At 34.9% G+C, this 19,530-nt stretch overlaps 3 protein-coding genes across 3 annotated transcripts; 2 read left to right on the top strand and 1 right to left on the bottom strand.

Annotated features, from left to right (window-relative positions):
- Positions 1 to 5,660: 5,660 nt before the first annotated feature.
- Positions 5,661 to 7,290, bottom strand: LOC133037987 (uncharacterized). Its single transcript, XM_061115850.1, has 3 exons — positions 6,622 to 7,290; positions 5,980 to 6,503; positions 5,661 to 5,876 (listed from the first exon to the last, which is right to left on the bottom strand). The coding sequence occupies exons 1-3, from the start codon at positions 7,267 to 7,269 to the stop codon at positions 5,738 to 5,740; spliced, it is 1,311 nt and encodes a 436-aa protein (XP_060971833.1). The 5' UTR covers positions 7,270 to 7,290; the 3' UTR covers positions 5,661 to 5,737.
- Positions 7,291 to 10,262: 2,972 nt separating this feature from the next.
- Positions 10,263 to 12,055, top strand: LOC133029094 (uncharacterized). The gene is made up of 2 exons (XM_061115849.1): positions 10,263 to 10,954; positions 11,048 to 12,055. Exons 1-2 carry the CDS (start codon positions 10,430 to 10,432, stop codon positions 11,297 to 11,299), a joined length of 777 nt encoding a protein of 258 aa, XP_060971832.1. The 5' UTR covers positions 10,263 to 10,429; the 3' UTR covers positions 11,300 to 12,055.
- Positions 12,056 to 16,926: 4,871 nt separating this feature from the next.
- LOC115716301 (non-specific lipid transfer protein GPI-anchored 7) lies at positions 16,927 to 19,291 on the top strand. Its single transcript, XM_030645062.2, has 3 exons — positions 16,927 to 17,458; positions 17,737 to 17,772; positions 18,977 to 19,291. Exons 1-3 carry the CDS (start codon positions 17,155 to 17,157, stop codon positions 19,069 to 19,071), a joined length of 435 nt encoding a protein of 144 aa, XP_030500922.2. The 5' UTR covers positions 16,927 to 17,154; the 3' UTR covers positions 19,072 to 19,291.
- Positions 19,292 to 19,530: the final 239 nt, after the last annotated feature.

The following is a 19,530-nucleotide window of genomic DNA, read 5'->3' as shown; positions in this document are numbered from 1 at the left end:
GAAATTAGTCAGAAGTTCAATAGTAGAATGACTAGTGAAATAAGAGGTTAATATAGAACAGTATAATGTATGTATTTTATGGGATATAGTACATTAGATTTGGTAGCTTGAATGAACGAGTGGACATTGTGGTACCCAATAATCCTATATCCCTCTTTCACCATCTCACTGCTCTTCTCTTATTTAAATATAATTGCCAGTTTTCCATGTTCATCAGGGGTTTTGCAAATTAAAAAAAAAATATATAGGAATCACTTCAAAAGCATTTAGTGTTGTGTATCAAGTATTTAGTGTTGTGTCACTGTGATACTGTATTAGAAGTTGATTGTGTGTTTATTGATTTTAATATTATGAAAGTGAATGTTTTGTAGTATTAGGAAATCTCTTTATAATTTTCTGAAATCACAACATTACTTGAAGTTGAGTTGGTAAATGAAGTGATTATCTCTAGAATTTTAATAGATATGAGATGATAATGGTATACGTATAACTTGAATTTCATACTTACATAAATACTGGAATATTGCTAGATTCATGGTTGATGAAGTGAATAAGGGAAATATGACAAGTGGTCAGTTTAGCTCAAAGACATGGGCAAGAATTCTTGAGGATTTGCAAAGTAAAAGTAAGCGAAAGTATGTAATGAAACAAATTAAGCAAAAGTTTCATAGGTTACGCATCAGGTATCGTGAGTTTTCTGAATTGTCGAAACAAACTGGATTTGGATGAAGTCGTGAAAAAGATACTGTGACTGCTCCTGAAGAAGTATGGCAGAATTATATAAGGGTAAGAACTAATTAAGTTTATTATTTAAAAGAGTTAGTCCTTAATCAAATAAAGTGATAAGTTAGTTCCTTTTCTTTGTTTAGGCACATCCAAGGGCGGCACAATATCAAAAAAAAGGATGTGATCATTTTAGATTGTTGGAACTAATTTTTAGTAAATCAACTGCGACTGGTTTACACCATCGTTCTGCTGCTTCAGGTCCACCCAATACTGATGATGAAAGGGAGATGGAAAATGATTTAGATCATGTAGACATACAAGATATTGATGATAATGATAGTGCTAGTTGTATAGGCTCTCGTCTTGTTGATGATATTTTTAAACGTTCAGCAAAAAATTCAGCAACAACAAGTGTAGAGCGAGTGAAAAGACAAAGATCACAACAAATGAGTGATGCGATTGTTGCATGGACTGAGGTAGCTAAAGTAAGAGCTGAGGCTACTTTAGCTAAAGCCGAAAAATACAAGAGTAAAAGTGAAGTAGGAGGAAGTCAAAAAGATGAATTTTCTCTCACAAAATGCATGCAGATCCTTGAAGGAATTGAAGGAGTTGATGATGATATTTACATGAAAGCTGTCGAGAAGTTCAAAGATTCGGATTGGAGAGAGATTTTTATTAATATGTCTACTGCTAGAAAGAGGGCTTGGCTAGATAGGCTTTGATATTATTATAGTTTGTTATGCTAAGATGATTATTGATACTTATTTCTTTTTTATATATATATATAAGGGAAATTTGAATTTGTATGCTTGCATTTAATTAAAATTTATCCTCAAAACTCATAATACCCTATATTTAAAATATATGACAATTTTTCTATTATGCCCAAAATACCCTCTGTTTTTTCCTTCACCCCCCTATCACTTCTTCTCTCTTTCCCTCTCTCTTCTTTTCTCTAACCTGCCCGAAGCTACACAGAGGGAAGGTCAAATTTTGCTCCTCTATTCTCATCCTCACTACACTAGCACCACACTGCACAAGGCTCACCACAAGGCTCACCACATAATTTCTCTCATTTTTGGACGAGCATCATACACTAACTTATGGGTAATTTTTTTTTTGTTTGAACAATCTTGTTTGTTGTTGTTATATTTAGTTTAGAATGTTATTTTGATGCTTGATCTGTAGATTGTTGCTGTTATTTGGCTGTTTTTTCTGATAAAGTTTGCTGCCTGTGAAATCTGGATTTGTTTTGGTTTTCTGCATTTTTTTCGTCGGGCCCGATGCTGGCCCGATGGGGGTCCGATGAGCTGAAAAATTTGATGGCAGGGAAGACGGCCCGATGGGTCCGATGGTCGGACCATGTGGGTCCGATGGTCTGACCCGTTCTGTATTTTTTTTAATTTTTTTTTATTTTTTGGACCTGGGTCCGATGCTCTTTATGTGGGCCCGATGGGTCCGATGGTCGGACCATGTGGGTCCGATGGTCCGACCCTTTTGGTTTTTTTGTTTTATTTTTTGGCCCTGAGTCCGATGCTTGCTATGTGGGTCCGATGGGTCCGATGGTCGGACCATGTGGGTCCGATGGTCCGACCTGTTTGGTTTTTTTTTGTATTTTTTTTTTATTTTTTGGACCTGAGTCCGATGCTTGCTATGTGGGTCCGATGGGTCCGATGGTCGGACCATGTGGGTCCGATGGTCCGACCCTGTGTATTTTTTTAATAATTATTTTTTATTATTAATTATTATTTTAAATAATAATTGTTTTATATTATAAATTATTATTAATTATTGTTTTATTAATTATTGTTATATTTTTTATGGTTTTAGTAATAATTATTAATTATATTTTATTATTAATTTTTTTTAATTTTTTATTATTAATTATTGTTTTATTATGAATTATTAATTATAGTTTTATTTTTCATTTTTTATTAATAATTATTTTATTATTATTTATTAATTATTAATTATTATTTTATTATCAATTAATTATTATTGTTTTGTTATTAATGATTAATTAAGATTTTTTTCGGTGAGATTTTTGTTGTAAATTATAACTGTGTTTTTTAAATGTTTGTAATGATTCAACCGTTAATGCGTGTGTTATGTATAATGGTGTTTGGGAGCTTGATGGTAGAGATTGGATTTATAAAGGGAGTGCCGCTTTGACAATTGACATTGATCCGAACCTAAGCTACTCAGGTTTGGTTGATGTTTTGTACGAAGAACTGGATGTTGACAAAGCGGAGTATGACTTGAAATTGGAAGTAAATTACAAGTACAGGAAAGGTTATGAGTATCCTGCTGAAGTTATTCGAAATGATAAGCGTGCGAGGTACTTTTTATCTACACTTGCGAAGAAGCCAGATGAATTTATTCCTTTGTTTGTGACTTTGTTAAAGAAGAATGTTTGGGTTGATCCTAGTCCCACACCAAGTTCTGTTAAGGATAATCGTAGCGAGGTTGGGAGTTTTGTTCCAGAAACAAATCCAGAGGTGTTGGTTGCGGATGTATTACCTGAATTAAACACTATGATGCCGAGTGCTGATATTGTAGCACAAATGCCCTTCATTGATGGTTTTTGTGATGGTCCAGACCCTGAATATTATGTTGAGGGCAATGATGGCGTAAGAGACGACGAAGGTACAGAGGCCCCTGTTGCTGTACCTTTGAACTTGACTCCACTATCGTACCAAATACCACCGAGGCCACCGAGGCCACCGACACATAAAAGAATGCCCCGTAGAGAAAATTGCCAAACACCTGGTACTAGTAGTAGTCGTCCAGGCGAAACCAGTCATGCTAGAGGAACTACGACGGTACGGGTCCTAATAATGGTAGAGAGACCAATGATGTTAGTGGTCCTACTGATGCTCGAGGTACCAATGTGACTGGATGGAGCGATCCATTTTCTTCTTCGACAAGTTACGGTAAATTCAAGGAGAAAATGTATACAAGAGAAGACATCGAGGATCATAGTCATTATATATCTACGGGTGGCACACCAGGCGGGGAGTTACATGTGGGAAAGTTTTTTAGAGACAAAGAGCATTTAAAGATGGTTGTTGGCCTGTATGCAATGAAGAAAGGGTTTGACTACTACGTTAGGAAGTCCGGTACTGATATTTGGTACGTCACATGTAAGGATACAGATTGTGGGTGGAGATTAAGAGCGAAGAAGAACGTACTTTCTAACATGTTTGAGGTGAGTACATTTCATAATGTACATACATGTTCCCTTGATCTTCGAGGAAAAGATAACCGTCAAGCATCACCTGTAATAGTTGCCCATCTAATTAAGGATAAGTTCACAACTGACGGCTCGGATCAGTTGCCCTCTGATATAAGAAAAAGTATGCACAAGGATTACGGGATCCAAATGAGTTACGAAAAGGCATGGAGGTGCAGAGAGAAGGCAATACACCTGACTCGGGGTACACCTGAAGATTCGTACTCTTTATTACCTAGTTACTTGCACATGCTACAGTTGCGGAATCCAGGTACCATCACGGATTTTGTGGTAGAAGATGGTCGCTTCAAGTATTGTTTCTTCTCTCTGGGTCCTTCTATTCGGGGGTTTAAGTTTTGTCGACCTGTTATATGCGTTGATGGGTCTTTCTTGAAGACTAGGTATGGTGGGCAAATGTTGTGTGCAGTGGCTTTGGATGCAGGGAGTCATATCTTTCCGATAGCTTTTGCTATAGTTGACAGTGAAAACCACAATTCCTGGACCTATTTTATGAGAAAATTGAAAGAAACGATTGGTGATGTTGAGAACTTAGCTTTTGTTTCGGATAGGCATCAAAGTATTGTTCGTGCTTTGGATATCGTGTTCCCTGATGCACACCACGGTGCATGCTACCACCACATTATTATGAACGTCAACCACAAGTTCAAGACTGACGTCTTCACGAATCACATTTACACGTGTGCGTACACGTATTCAAGATCAGAGTTTCACAGAGAATTTGAGAACATTCGGGCCATGAATCCAGCGGTTGCAAAATATCTTGAGGAAATCGGATTTGAAAAATGGGTTCGGTCGTACTTTCCAGGGGTACGTTACAATGTAATGACGAGCAACTGGGCTGAGAGCTTCAACAACACAACTAAGGATGCAAGAGGCTTCCCGATCACTGCTGCTGTAGCATTCCTGAGGTCCAAAGTCCAGAAGTGGTTTGCTTCACGAAAAGAAAAAGCTGACAAGTGGACAAAACCCCTAGCACCAGAAATGGAGGAGGACTTGGCATTGCATTTTGAAAAAGGTCAGTTTTTGAACGTTGACTCATGCGGGCCTTACACGTTGCAGGTTCACCCTGGAAGAACAGTTCTCACCGGTGGCGTAGTGGACTTGCAGGAAAAGAGTTGCACTTGCGGCTTGTTCCAGTGCATGAAGTTTCCTTGTCCTCATGCATGTGCTGCATCTCAGGAGCGAAGTATTAGCGTGTACACACTATGCTCGCCATATTACACAACAGAATATTGGAGGAGAACATACGAAGGAACAATTATGCCAGTTGGTGACGAGGATGATTGGGAATTACCTGATGACATAAAGAACATGACAGTTGGAGTGCCTGTTGAGAAGCAACCAGTAGGGCGACCCAAGAAGCAAAAGGTTGGAAGAATTAAGAACAACCGAACTGCTTGTAATGGTGAAAGGATTATCAAATCACGAAAATGTAGCAAGTGCGGTGCCACGGGACACAACAGAAGCACTTGCACCTACCGAGGTTTAACATAAATTTTTAGTTTATTAGTATTGTGATGCGCTGGACTATTATGTTATTTATATTTATGGTGTAAAATATTTTTAATTTGTGGCATGAACATGTGTTGTACTGTTACGTATTTCGCATTGCATTATTTCTAAACTTTGTTAAAAATCTGAGCCAAAAACAAGTTCTACTGATAAAATAAAATAATTTTAGTGAAAGTAGTTTGTTCAATTTGAAAAGTGTAAAAGTAAACATTGTTCAACAAATATAAAAAATTAAACATCTAAAGTTCATGCCAAATTCTGGTAGAATAAATCTACTGCCCATCTCTGGCGAAAGAGCGACATATGCTGATCATGTACTCCATCGAATGGTAGATCCAATAACTTATGCTCAATATGCTCTATGACGTACATTCCACAATCGCCGCTGCAATAGTAAGTAAACGCCAAATTTAATAAACCATAGAGAATATTATAAATTTTTTTTGTTAATTAATAAACATACTATAAAAAAAATACATTTAAATTACCTCGATTTTGTCTGAGGTACAACTTTATTGTCCATCATTTCCCAGTCGAAGGGTCTGACCTGACTTTCGGAGGCTGTCATTTGAGGGACCATCACCATGTAATGAGTGTCACATACACCACACTGGTCCACCAATTTGGCTAGTAAAGGGCACCACACATCCATAAGCGAATTCAGTTCGTCTTTCGTTAGAGATCCAAGACTCGAATCGAAGAGGAATATCTTCCACAACTCAAGATTGACCTCCATAGCGATCCAATATTTCGGTCCGTTCAAGAACATGGCCATGTATATGCACTCCATACCCTTCCAAGAAGGCAAAAATTGGTTTGGATCCCCACGAAGGAGTTCCAAGATGGACTCATCCCAAACAAAACCATCATGGTCAGTATTGCTCTTCCAAGCATCCCACCGACCCCTCAACGATGAGGTAAACCAAGATGGCATCACAGTACACTTACGTGGGTACAACTCCGGGAAGAAGTGTTGCCTCCTCCTCATCATATGGAAAGCAGCATCCAAATGCTGCACAGCACATATAAATAAGTCAGCACAACCACATTACAACATTAAAAAAAAAAAACAAATAACAACGGTAAAAAGCAGTAAATAACAACATATAATACTTAGTTAATAAACTTACGTCATCAGAAAGCCATAGTTTGTCTGTATTTAGGGTCGAGAACCAAGCCACGCCACACAGCCCGGTGAAGACGTCCCTCGGATACTTGTTTCCGATGGTTCCCACTAACCAATTTCGAAAACTATGTAGTAGCTTCTCATCAACGGGCCGAAGTGGGTCAACATTCACATTGGTTGTTGATGGCTTCATCTTCTTCTTCATTTCGGTGTACTCGTCAAACCACCTTGGCCTTTTCTTCGTTCTCTTCTCCACCGGTGTTGGAACGGTCTCTAAAACCTGAACCTCTGAATCTTGGGTATCTCTAATGGACGTGACCGACATGTTCTGAGGTGTCTGGAGTACATCTTCCACATCATTAGGTCTGTAATCATTCGGAAGAATGAACTCATCTCCTGGAGACACGGCGTCTGGCTGTGGCTCTGCCTCTGCGCTGGGCCTTCTCTGATCTCCCATAAGAGCCAATAGGGTCTTCAAGTAACCCATTATCTCATTCTGCCCTTTCAAAATATCAGTCTGGCCTTGCTTCAAAGCAAGTTGTTCCTTTTCAACACGCTCCAATCTTGCCAATATGGCAGAAGATATTGGCACCTGAGGCTGTGAGGTGCTGGGAATAGATGCTGACTGCGGCATAGATGCAGAATCGGGCATTGAGGCAGACGGTGGAACAGAACGGGCGCCGATGGTGGAGAATGTGGTGGTGTATCATCTACGAAGATTCCGGCTTCCTCCGCTCGTCGTTCTAGCGTGAGTGCAAGCTTTGAAGCTTGTTGCGCAAACTATCCCGAGTAAGTGGCCATCATCGCCAATAACCAATTCTTCCATATCCACAAATAGAGGCGCCTCACCTCCAGTGACGTGGCTCAAAAACTCGGCCTCATTACTCCGCGGACATAAAACGGAGTACACTGTCAACTGCAAATTATAACAAATTGATTATTAGACTTAAATTAAAATAAAATAAATAAATAAACGTAAGCAAATGCAATGAATTAACAAACTCACTTTCTTTGCAAATAATTTGATGACTTCCTCTTTCCCGAGTGGGGCATCCTTACTCTCCCAGTTCACCATTCGGGGAAAGCGATGCGATCTTCTGATTGCAAATTTCTCAGCAAGCTCGAGAATGGACTCATAAGCCCGATCGCAATGCTACAGCATATCCATAGGCCGAATACTTTGACTCCTTCTGAGTCGTTCCCTTCACAATCTTCTCATCCATATGCTTTTTCTTTTGTACGAAGTCCTTACTCCAAGTATCTTTCAACAAGTTGAAAGAAATTTTCCCCCACGGGTAATTGTAGAAAAAAGGGAGGTCCTCAATCATTCTAATGATAAATGGGGGAACCAGGGTCTTCTCTTCTTTCCCAGTCGAACACCCATCACGAACGACACCAAACCCAACTTGTAACAATCATCCTTCTCAGTGCAACTCTCAAAGACGCTGCACAGACGACCAATGCTGATAGATGGATCCCCATTAAAATATTCTACTATCAAACGGTCTGACGTCGCCCTCTCCGAAACCTCAGCCTCAGTCGGTCCACGTAACAAATTAAGCCCAGTCACCAAGGCAAACTCAGTTCGGCCGAATCGGCATCTCTTCTTTGCAATATAAAAATGCACCTCATCATCTTTATCTGATTTTATCTTATGCATGAAGAGCTGATGGATAAGAGCACCTGAAAACGCTAATGGCTCTCTCTCAAAAAGATTGTTGAAAGGGGATTCCTCCTTCACCCTTTCCAACAACTGCATTTGTACAAACTTGGCTTTTACTTTGGGGTAATAGTAACTACCGCCCCGCCAAGTAACACGACCAGTGTAATGTTCAGACACTGGCAGTAAAAGTCGTGGAACTTTGGAAGACTAAAAAAAAAATTATATTACACCCTAAACCTATAAATAAACAACAATTAATCATTAATAATAAAACAGTAATCAATAAATAATAAAAAATTAATAAGACAATAAAAATTAATACAAAAAATAATAATTAATAATAAACAATAATTAATAAATAATACAAATTAATAATTAATAATTAGTAAAAAAATAATAATTAATAATAAACCTTAATTAATAATTAACAAAAATTAATAATTAATAACTAATAATTAGTAAAAAATTAATAAATAATAAAACAATAAAAAATAATACAATAATTAATCATTAATAATAAAACAATAATCAATAAATAATAAAAAATTAATAAGACAATAAAAATTAATACAAAAATTAATAATTAATAATAAAAAAATAATTAATAAATAATACAAATTAATAATTAATAATTAGTAAAAAAATAATAATTAATAAAACAATACAAATTAATACAATAGTTAATAATTAATAATAAACATTAATTAATAATTAACAAAAAATAATTAATCATTAATAATAAAAAAAATTATTAATAGAAGGATTATTAATAGAAAAAAAACACTAATTCATAATTAATAACAAAACAATAATTAATCATTAATAATAAAAAAATTATTAATAAAATAATTATCAATCATTAATATAAAACAATTATTAATAAACAATTTATTAATATAACAATTATTCATAATTAATGTAAAACAATTATTAATAATTAATAATAAAAAATAATTAATAATTAATATAAAACAACTATTAATATAAAACAATACCTAGTAAATAATATAAAATTATTATTAATAGAAAAACAATAATCAATAATTAATAATAAAACAATTATTAATACTAAAACAATAATTAATACTAAAACAATAATTAATAAAAAAAACAATATTCAATAAATAATAATTACTAATTAATAAAACCAAAAAAAAAAAAAATCAACCCACGGGTCCGATGGCTACAAATCGGACCCACTGTGAGGTCCGATTGGTAGCCATCGGACCCATACAAAATAATTACTAAGCATCGGCCCCATTAATATTTAAAAAAACGAAAAAAAAAAAATTGGGTCCAATTGGACCGATGGGTCCGATTGGTACCCTATCGGACCATCGGACCCACTTTATTGGACCATCGGGCCCATACCAAATAGGACCATCGGGCCCTACCAAATAGACCATCGGGCCCACTTTATTGGACCATCGGGCCCATACGAAATAGACCATCGGGCCACCTTCTTCCCCATCGGGCCACCTTCTTCCCCCCCAAATCCGAACGCATATTCACCATTTTTTACAGTCAAAATCCAATTTTTACGGATCCGAATCCCATTTTCACAATAAATTTCTTAAATCTTACCAATAATATTTCACAACTCAAACTAAATAAATCTATAAACCATTTCTAAGAAAAAAAACAAAAAAAAAACCACTTACCTTTGACATTTTCGGAGTGGGGGTCGGGTTGCGAGTTGCTCGGTTGGTCGGGTTCAGGTTCCACGCCGGTGGTTCGACGGCTGTGGCTGAGTTGGGTTGCGAGTTGCTCGGTTGCTCGGTGGTTCGACGGGGCTGAGTTGGGGTTTTGGGTTTTTTAGGGGATCCCGTTTGAGAGAAGAGTGAGGAAGAGAGAGAGGTTGATGGTTTCAAATGAGAGGGTTAGATTTGGAAATTTGGTAAATTGGTCATATATTACCAATTTTAATAAGTTTGGATTTAGGGGAAAAATAATATGGTCTTTTAAGCATATAAATTCAAATTTCCCTATATATATTATTATAGTTTGTTATGCTATAATGATGTTAATTGGTACCTATTTCTCTTTTTGAACACCAGATGACTTTGTTATTAATTTCAAACATTATATGTCTTTTTTATATATCTTTTTGCTTATGTTTTTTTCCTAAGTTAATTTTTTGCATGCTAATATGATTTTCAGGACTAAGAACAATCAAATGGATGATTCTAGTTCTAGTTCATCTTCTACAGATAGCGATTTCGATGACTTTTCAGATTTTTTGATGCTATACCTTCTAAGTGATTATAATGAGAAGTTTATTGAGAAAATCCCTCAACGAACATCTGTTTTAAGTGGAGAGGATTTTGTGAAACAATTATTAGGTGGTCATGAGAGAACATGTTACGAATTGTTGCGAATGGATAAGAATGTATTTGTTGAGCTTTGTACTTGTTTAAAACAAAAGGAATACATTAAGGACACCCGAGAGGTTAAAGTTGAAGAGTCAGTTGCTATTTTTCTTATGATTGTTGGTCAAAATATGAGAATGAGACTTATAGCAGATCGATTTCAACATTCGCTTGAAACCATTGATAGGCATTTTCGTCTAACATTGAAGGCAATATGTAAATTAGGACAAGATATCATTCGTCCAACTCAGTCTCCATTACCTTTTCGTATTGTCAATTCCTCGAAATACTATCCATGGTTTCAGGTATTTAACTACATCTAGTGTAAGATAAATAATACTTTCACACTTATTAGTGTATTTTTTTTTATTAACTTTGATTTACTTTTTTTTAATCAGAATTGTATAGGTGCAATTGATGGAACACATGTGAGTGCATGTGTCCCTGCAGATAAGCAAGTCAGTTACAGAGGTCGAAAAAATGTAGTAACACAAAATGTTTTATGTGCTTGTAACTTCGACATGTTCTTTACTTTTGTATCTGCTGGTTGGGAGGGCACTGCAAATGATTCCAGTGTGTTTATAGATGCAATTACAACACCTGAATATAAGTTTCCACTACCTAAAGAAGGTATTTGTAACCAAAATTAAATTAATATTTTATTATTTAGTGATGGTGCTTATAGAAAATGAATTCTTTTGTAGGTGAATATTATGTTTTGGATTCTAGATTTCCATGTACAAAAGGTTTTCTCCCACCATATCGTGGTGAAAGATACCATTTGCAAGAATACAATAGTGGACGTAATGGACCGCGTGGCATGAAAGAACTATTCAATTATAGACATTCTTCACTTAGAAATGTCATTGAACGGTGCTTTGGTGTGCTAAAAGCTCGTTTTCCGATATTAAAGATGATGCCACCTTACAAATTGAGTCGACAAACTTTAATAGTAATTGCTTGTTGTACACTTCATAATTTTATTCGACAACGCACCCAATATGATCATATGTTTAGAGAATGGGAAGAAAAAGAACTTGAGAGTGAAGACAACATAGAAGGATGTGAAACCAGTGTCTCAAGATATGAAGTTAATTTGTCTGATGAATCTGCTGCGGCAATGGCACGTGTTCGAGATCGTATTGCTCAAACTATGTGGACGGCTTATAATAATAGAAATTAGTCAATTATATTTTAATGTTTGATGATACATTCAAGATTAAATTTATTTTTATAAGGATATATTGTAGACTAATGGTTATTTTATATCTATTTTAGATTAAAAAATTCTTTAAGAATTTTATAATTATATTTTTAAGTATTATAATATTATATTTACTTATTATTTAAAATTATTTTTTTTAAATAAATTAGATATTAATATGTTATTGAATTAAATTAAAATTTGTAATGTTTATGTTTTTTTTTAAAAAAAAAAAACAGCACAACACTAAAAAAGAAAAAAAAAATAACAGTAATCTTTTTTTTTTTTGTTTATATATTTTTTTTAAAAAAAGTAATTTTTAAAAACATGTTGTTTTTACTATCCAAACATGTTTTCAGTTTTTGTTGTTTAAAAACTGTTTTTAAAAAATATTAGCCAAACACCATTTGGTTTTTAAAATGACAAAAAACTGTTTTCTGTTCTCACTTTTAAAAACTGTTTTTGAAAACTAAAAAGTGAAAACATAGCCAAACAGCCTCTTAGTTTCTCTTGAAGAAGAAGAAGACTAATAGCATTATTGGCAGAGCTTCTGCTATTTTAAGGTGTGATTCCTCCCTTCATATGGAAATAGAAGGGTACATATAGGTTATGTGGCGGGTATGGACATGCCCATCACCCGTTTAGGGTTTCTGCTCAAAGCCCACTAATGGGGTAAATTACATGCAAAAGAGAGCTGACTATTGAGTCATTTAGAAACAATTGTACTCGTGCGTGCTGCAGCTGAACAATTGGAGACCATTTGTATGTTGCGGACATGTGTTGTAACACCCTAACTAGCATAGGCGTATTACATGATTTTTAAACATGTTGTGCAGCTCGTTGCTAATTAACGAGGTTTATGGAAAACGTGATTAATTAAAATTTTTGCTTTTTAATTAAACTTGTAAAATATTTATACAAAAGACTCGGGATCCCGATTACAAAACCATTTGCAAAAGTTAACTGTTCATACAAAATAATTGTCGCCTAGCGACTAGTTACAAAAATAGCCTCGCTGTCCCGATGATCGTACGCTCCAGGCCTAACCGCCCCGACATGTACAATCTTCATAGGCTCGTTCACGGTCCATCAGCTTTAGCCTTGCCTTTACCTACACATAAACATAGCACTGTGAGTCGACAGACTCAGTAAGAAAAGCATAATAATACTCATACATAAATCCCGGTCATGATCAGACGCCCATACCTCTGATCATAACCCTAACTGCCGTGTCCAACACGATACAGAGTCCCCCTAACTGCCGTGTCCAACACGGTACTGAGTTCTGAACGTTCATAGGGACGGTACTATTGACAAGTAACAGCCTCATCGGTCGAACCGGTCATACTCCAGCTGCTGGTCATACTCCAGCCTGTACAGAGCGTGTTACGGTATCGGCTGATCGGTCGAGCCGGTCATACTCCTTCTTGGTCATACTCTAGCACATGCGACGTGATACGTCAAATAGTACGGAACCACCAACCTAAGTATCGGCCTAATCGGTCGAACCGGTCATACTCATTTGCTGGTCATACTCTAGCTCGTAACGACGTGATACGGTGTCGGCCTAATCGGTCGAGCCGGTCATACTCATTTCTGGTCATACTCCAGCCTGTACCGACGTGACACAGTTGGATGGTTCGAAGCCAACATACATATCTAATGTAATCTAACAGGCTTCCTACATGCACGATAAACATGTAATCTACATATGCATACTGTTATACTAATCTTACCTGGATTCCGAATTCAGGTGTGCCGGTCAACCTGACTGGAACTATCTGCGCGGCGGATTACAGGCTCCTAAACCATAAAAATCACAACACTATAAGTGATACGCTAAATCACTTCCCGGGGACTTAAACTAGGAACTAAAAGTTTCCCTATCGATAAAAAGCATGGCAATACCCCAAATAACATAAAATCGAGGAAAACTAGGGTTTCTGATTTTTCCCCAACCGGTAGACCGGTTCTGCAACCGGAATTCCGGTTCTGAGAATTCCTGGACCCTCATCCGGAATTTTGGTTGCACAACCGGAATTCTGGTTCCTCGCAGGAACTTTTCAAAAATTCACACAATGCTCAAATCAACCACAAACCACACCAAAACTTCCAGACCTGTTCTAAACACCCTATAGAACAATTCTAAAGCATCAAACTCACCCAGATCTCACAGAATCAAAAATCACCATTGGAGGTTCAAGATTGAGTTCAAAACTCAAAACTTGACTAATCCCTCCAAACAGCCACCAAAACATGCATAACTCAACATAATTCAACTTCAATTAACACCAGAAAACACAACATAACAATAGCAGCAACCACAGCAACGAAAATCAAAACTTTACTTTGAAAACCATAGCTTTTGAACAAAATTTCACAAACTTGAACCAAGGTAACTAGCATGCATGAAACCTACTTAATTCCATTCAATTCAAGCATAGAAAATCACAGAAAACAACCTAAAACTACAGCAGCAACAACATCAAAATTGAACATGCAACCATTTTCATTTTTCCTTGAAAACTAAGAAAACTAAAGAGCAAGGTTCAAGGCTTACCAAGAGCTTAGAATCACCCAAAAACAGCTTGAAAATCAAAGGAAATCCAGCCCTAGGACACACACAACCAGCCGAGAGAGAGAGAGAGAGAGAGAGAGAGAGAGAGAGAGAGAGAGAGAGAGAGAGAGAGAGAGAGAGAGAGAGAGAGAGAGAGAGAGAGAGAGAGAGAGAGAGAGAGAGAGAGAGAGAGTTTTCCAAATTTTCTATTTTTTCTAAGTTTTGAATGAAAAATGAAAATAAAATGCCACTTACTCCTATTTTACTTCAGCCAAAACACAATAAAATAAACATTTATTTTTTTCAATTAATAAGTCACAAAAGACAAACTATCAATGGGGCAAAATGACCATTTTGCCCCTTCACACTAAAATCACATAAATAACACTAAAGAGGTATTTTTGGGAAATTTTAAATTCCCGGCCATTCCCGACATTCCCAACGTCTAATAAACCGTCCCAAACTACTAACATCCTAAGTTGTGATTTTATTGAGTCAAACACCGAGTTCCATGTTACCGGATATCGAAAATGCAAAAATATGAAAACTACTGAATGACATAGAAATGCATCTCAGAATTCAATAATAACAGTATAATAATTATTTAAATAGCTATAAATAATTTCATAATTAAACGTGATTAACTGCTAATTTTCAAATTAAACTAAACGGTCTTTACATGTGTCATCCAAATGTTTAACCTATAAAAGTATGGGGCACGTGTCGCTTAATGGTTTCACCTTTAAATAAGGTGTGAAATATCCGTCTGGCAAGAAGGTGGATGAGGTGCATGCTCTACCATGCCTGGACACAGGGGACAGGATCTGATCATGTGTCTGAAAATATATAACTGTCACTGGCTGATTCAGGTTGCACAAAAGGTAGATGTCCTCAACACTCTTAGGCGGTCGATATCCGTAATAGGCTCTTCGAGTACCCATTTGGGCAGGCTTCCATTTTTAGACTACTCTAGGTACGGGAGAGCCATTATGTCTTTCACGTCTTGAAAGCTAAGATAAAAGCATAGTGGACTTCTGCTTATCATGCCTTAACTTGTTCCCGATTCCGAGAGGCTTCTCCGTAATAGGATTATAATGGAGGATTTTAATTAGCGAACTTATGAAGTTAATCTCTCCTTTTATATGTCATGTGTCACATGTTCAGAAACAAAGAGATAATAATTTGTATGTCTTTTCATTTGCCTATGTTGGCTTTTTGTAAATTTTGTCTTAATTATTTTATTTAATTTTAGTATACTTCTTATTCTTTTCCCTTACAAATCTATTTTTATTTCTTTTTTCTATCTTGTGTGTTAGCACTTAGTAATAAAATGTAAAGTATATTTTCTAAAAAAATACACAATTATTTTTTAACAAAAATAAATAAATAAAATATAGCACTATTTTCGTTTGTTCTTTTTTATTATTTATTTCACTAATATTTACTATTATAAATGATATATAAATAGATTCGAAATTTTTGAAAGAATTGTAAACATTAAAACCATAAAAAATATAAATAGTATATTTATAATATTTGATTAAATTATTATAAATTATATACAAAATCATAAAATAATACAAGATGTTAAATACTAAATGAAAATTTTTATTTCTTATATGTTAAGGTACCGTTTGGTAATACTTTTATTTTTTAATTTTTTAATCAGAAAAATGAAAATAAAATTTTTTGTTTTTAAAATTTTTATTTTTGAAAAACAAAAATACGTTTTATAGCCACTTTTGTTTTTTCAATTTTAAAAATAGAAAACAAAAGTGTTAACTGTAAAGTTTATTTTCATATTTATTTTTTAATTTTATTTAAGTCGGGTCTACGTCCGGAGTCGAGTCTTGGTCTAGGTCTGTAGTCGAGTCCGGGTCTAGGTCAGGAGTCGAGTTCAGTGCTAGGGTTGGGCAAGGTTCGGTCCAGTCCGGGTCTAGTCGAAGTCTAAAATATTAATTTAAGAAAACTGTTTAAAAAGTTATTGAAATTTACTTTATTTTTTTTTTAAATTTTGATTCTTAATTAAAAATTAAAAAATGAAAAGAATTTTATAGAAAATAATTTTAAAAAATATTTTTACTTTTTTTAATTTTAAAAATAGAAAACTAATTAACAAAATATTGACAAACGTCACCTAAATTATTTATACGAGAAAATTATAATATATATTATATATTATGGGACAATATTTTGTCTCGTTATTGTACTTTCACAGAATGTATTCCGTGATATATGGAATACATTAGATGGGTTTCAGGGTACGTTACAATTTTTTAACCCTAATTACCTCTAAATCAACCCAGCACTCAGATCAAATAACTTCTCCATCTAACGGGTGTCGTACATCACGGAGTATATTTCGTGAAAGTACAATCACGAGACAAAATCGTGTTCCTATAGATTATATGTTAAATTTATAATTGCTAAATTAAAAATTTAATATTTACATATTGAAGTATTTCTTTTAGACAGCTATATTTATTTATTTATTTTGAAAGGAGGCAGTTATATTTAAAGAAAGTCTTGTTTTTAATAATTAAATGATAAACCTTACACAGAGAAATAAATAAATAAATAAATAAAATATGATAAATAAAACAGCTTTGTAGTAGGTGTCCCTATAAATAGGGAAAAGTAATATAGAACCGCCAAGCAGTTGTTTACCCAAAATCAAAGCAATAAATTAAGGGAAAGCAAGAAAAGCAAAGGTCAGATCAGGTCTTTCCACAAAACAACTGAAAATGGAGAGCTTCAACAGCACGATAATGGCTATTCTCCTTCTTCTACTGATCACGCTCGGTATGGCCGACGCTCAGGTGCCTTCTTGCGCCAGCAAGCTGGTGCCCTGTGCCAACTACCTGAACTCCACCAAGCCAGGCGACGACTGTTGTACCTCGATCAAGCAAGCCGTAGCTAACGAGCTCCCTTGCTTGTGTAACCTCTACAACACCCCTGGTGTGCTTCAGAGCTTTGGTGTTACAGTCGCTCAAGCTCTTCGTCTCACTCAAAGCTGTGGCGTTCCAGTCAAGCTCGACCAATGCAAATGTAAAATTTTATGAAAAAAAACCCTTCTCTTCTTCAATCTTGATCCAGATTAAAATTTTGAGTTTTTTCGTTTCAAAAATATGATGATTTCTCTAAATTCATACTTACATCGGGCCAATTTTCTTTATTTATGATCAACTCACCAAAACTGGTCTTTGATTCAATTGATTATTATTATTTTTTTCTTTTTTGATTTTTAATTTCATTTTTCTACTATGAGTTTATATTAATTGATTCAAATAATTGTGCTAATTTTTGTTCTATGTAATTTTCTTCAGCTTCAGCTCCTTCTCCCCAGACCCAGCCTCCCCCAGGTGAATTTACTTGTCTCTTCTCAATTCTCATTCAAAATAAAAATTATTACTTTGACTAAAGAATAATATAAACCCCTAAAAATTATGGTTTATTGAAATTTTTGTGATATCGTACTTTGAATATAATAGTCAATATCTTAGTCTTTACTTCACATTATATATTGACAAATGAGAAATGGTAAAGGACACGGGTACCGCCTAGCACCCTTTTACGTGTCAATATTCTAACTAAGTATAGAGTTCCATATAATTTAATATAATAACTTTTAGGGAGTATCGTTAGCCAATCGCAACGCGACATGTCGAGAAGGTGCTAAGTACCACTGGTACCTTATAGCAATGCTATTGACAAAAATATCTTTGGACACAAGTGAACATTGATTTTGAGCTGTTTTGTTGCCTTTACTTGTTTCTTTAAAACTCTTAGAGCAGGTTAGCTGTTATAATTGACCTAACCCAACTCCCACCCACCATAGCATTTATTTTTTGTGTCCTTTATTTAATTACTTATTTTAATGTATGCTCGTATAACTTTCTAGGACTTAATCAATGGTCAGCTTATTTGATCAATACTTAGATTAACATTATGGAATAATTATGTTTAAATTATTGTCAATTTTAGTATTCTGTTGTGTATGTTGGGGGGCAATATATGTTTTAAGCTTGTTTTTTTATTCATTACCCTGTAAAACGAACAAACACCTAAGCAGTTGGTGCCACAAATTTTCAAATATCTAATGTAGATGTTTTCTTGTTGTGCTTCCCTTTGAATAAATAAAAATCAAATGTGTGAGAAAGGAATTTTCAAAAGATAAGCATTTGGAAAAAATCTCACTTGGAAAAGTCGTGTTTTGTGAACTTGTTCCCACTTAAAGGTCGTTTTTATGATTTTTGACCCAAGACCATTTACCCTTGTACCAATTCACACAAACTCAAATGCTGTTTGGTCTTTTCATGTGTAAACAGTGACTTATAGCCATGTGGTTTGCTTTGCTCACACTTTTTGGTCCTTGAATATTGTATTGTTGTGTGGCTAATATAGTTTTAGAAAACAATGTATATAAAAACTTGCATATAATCACTTGCTGTTCAATTTCAAAACAATCAAATAAAGGATTAGTCTTCATTGTTTTTCAAAGATTAGTCTTCAAATCTCACATTGGCTCATGAAATTGAACATTTGTTTATGAATCAATCTTTACAGGAGTTCCAGGAGGTGATGGCAATGGAGCAGAGAGAGCAGTATGGACAGGAATGTCTTCTCTGTTGCTATTGTTTGTGTCAGTGTTACTTTATTAGAGAATGAGAATTCAAATCTATACATAGGATTACTTATATTTGATCAGACTTACGATGAGAGAGTGAATAAACCGGTGATCATTATTGCATTATTACTATTCATATCTTCAGTTTGGAGATTTCTGTTATTTATTAGTTTGGTATTTATTGATGTGAGTAGCATTGTTGTTGTCCTTTGCTTTTTTATTTTATCTATACATAAATTGAATGGTTCTTCTGATTTATTAGTTACAAATTGTGTGGTCATTTCTTCGGTTTTGTATTTTGGGATGGAAATCGGTACATATATGCTATCAATCATAAGATAACACAAACCCAATTATTTTTCTAAGAATTTTTAGGATTTATAAAACACTTAATAATATATATTTTTTTAAAGAAAAGCTAAATTATGTTTCTATAGAACTTTTGGTAAATGAATTAAGAAAAATATATGAAGACAAAAGCTGAGGTACTAGA

Source organism: Cannabis sativa, chromosome 5 (assembly GCF_029168945.1).
Source record: "Cannabis sativa cultivar Pink pepper isolate KNU-18-1 chromosome 5, ASM2916894v1, whole genome shotgun sequence".
Taxonomy (NCBI): Eukaryota; Viridiplantae; Streptophyta; class Magnoliopsida; order Rosales; family Cannabaceae; genus Cannabis; species Cannabis sativa.
Note: the sequence above shows the minus strand (reverse complement) of the source record. Positions and strands in the feature narration are given on the sequence as shown.

What these genes read in the sequence shown, in the direction of transcription:
- LOC115716301 (XM_030645062.2), top strand. Translation starts at nt 17,155, where the DNA reads ATGGAGAGCTTCAACAGCACGATAATGGCTATTCTCCTTCTTCTACTG. An exon ending in CAAGCTCGACCAATGCAAAT is followed by an intron (nt 17,459 to 17,736) that starts GTAAAATTTTAT and finishes AATTTTCTTCAG; the next exon opens with CTTCAGCTCCTTCTCCCCAG. An exon ending in CCAGACCCAGCCTCCCCCAG is followed by an intron (nt 17,773 to 18,976) that starts GTGAATTTACTT and finishes CAATCTTTACAG; the next exon opens with GAGTTCCAGGAGGTGATGGC.
- LOC133037987 (XM_061115850.1), bottom strand. Translation starts at nt 7,269, where the DNA reads ATGCCCGATTCTGCATCTATGCCGCAGTCAGCATCTATTCCCAGCACC. An exon ending in AACTATGGCTTTCTGATGAC is followed by an intron (nt 6,504 to 6,621) that starts GTAAGTTTATTA and finishes TGTGCTGTGCAG; the next exon opens with CATTTGGATGCTGCTTTCCA. An exon ending in GTACCTCAGACAAAATCGAG is followed by an intron (nt 5,877 to 5,979) that starts GTAATTTAAATG and finishes TTACTATTGCAG; the next exon opens with CGGCGATTGTGGAATGTACG.
- LOC133029094 (XM_061115849.1), top strand. Translation starts at nt 10,430, where the DNA reads ATGATTTTCAGGACTAAGAACAATCAAATGGATGATTCTAGTTCTAGT. An exon ending in AATACTATCCATGGTTTCAG is followed by an intron (nt 10,955 to 11,047) that starts GTATTTAACTAC and finishes TTTTTTAATCAG; the next exon opens with AATTGTATAGGTGCAATTGA.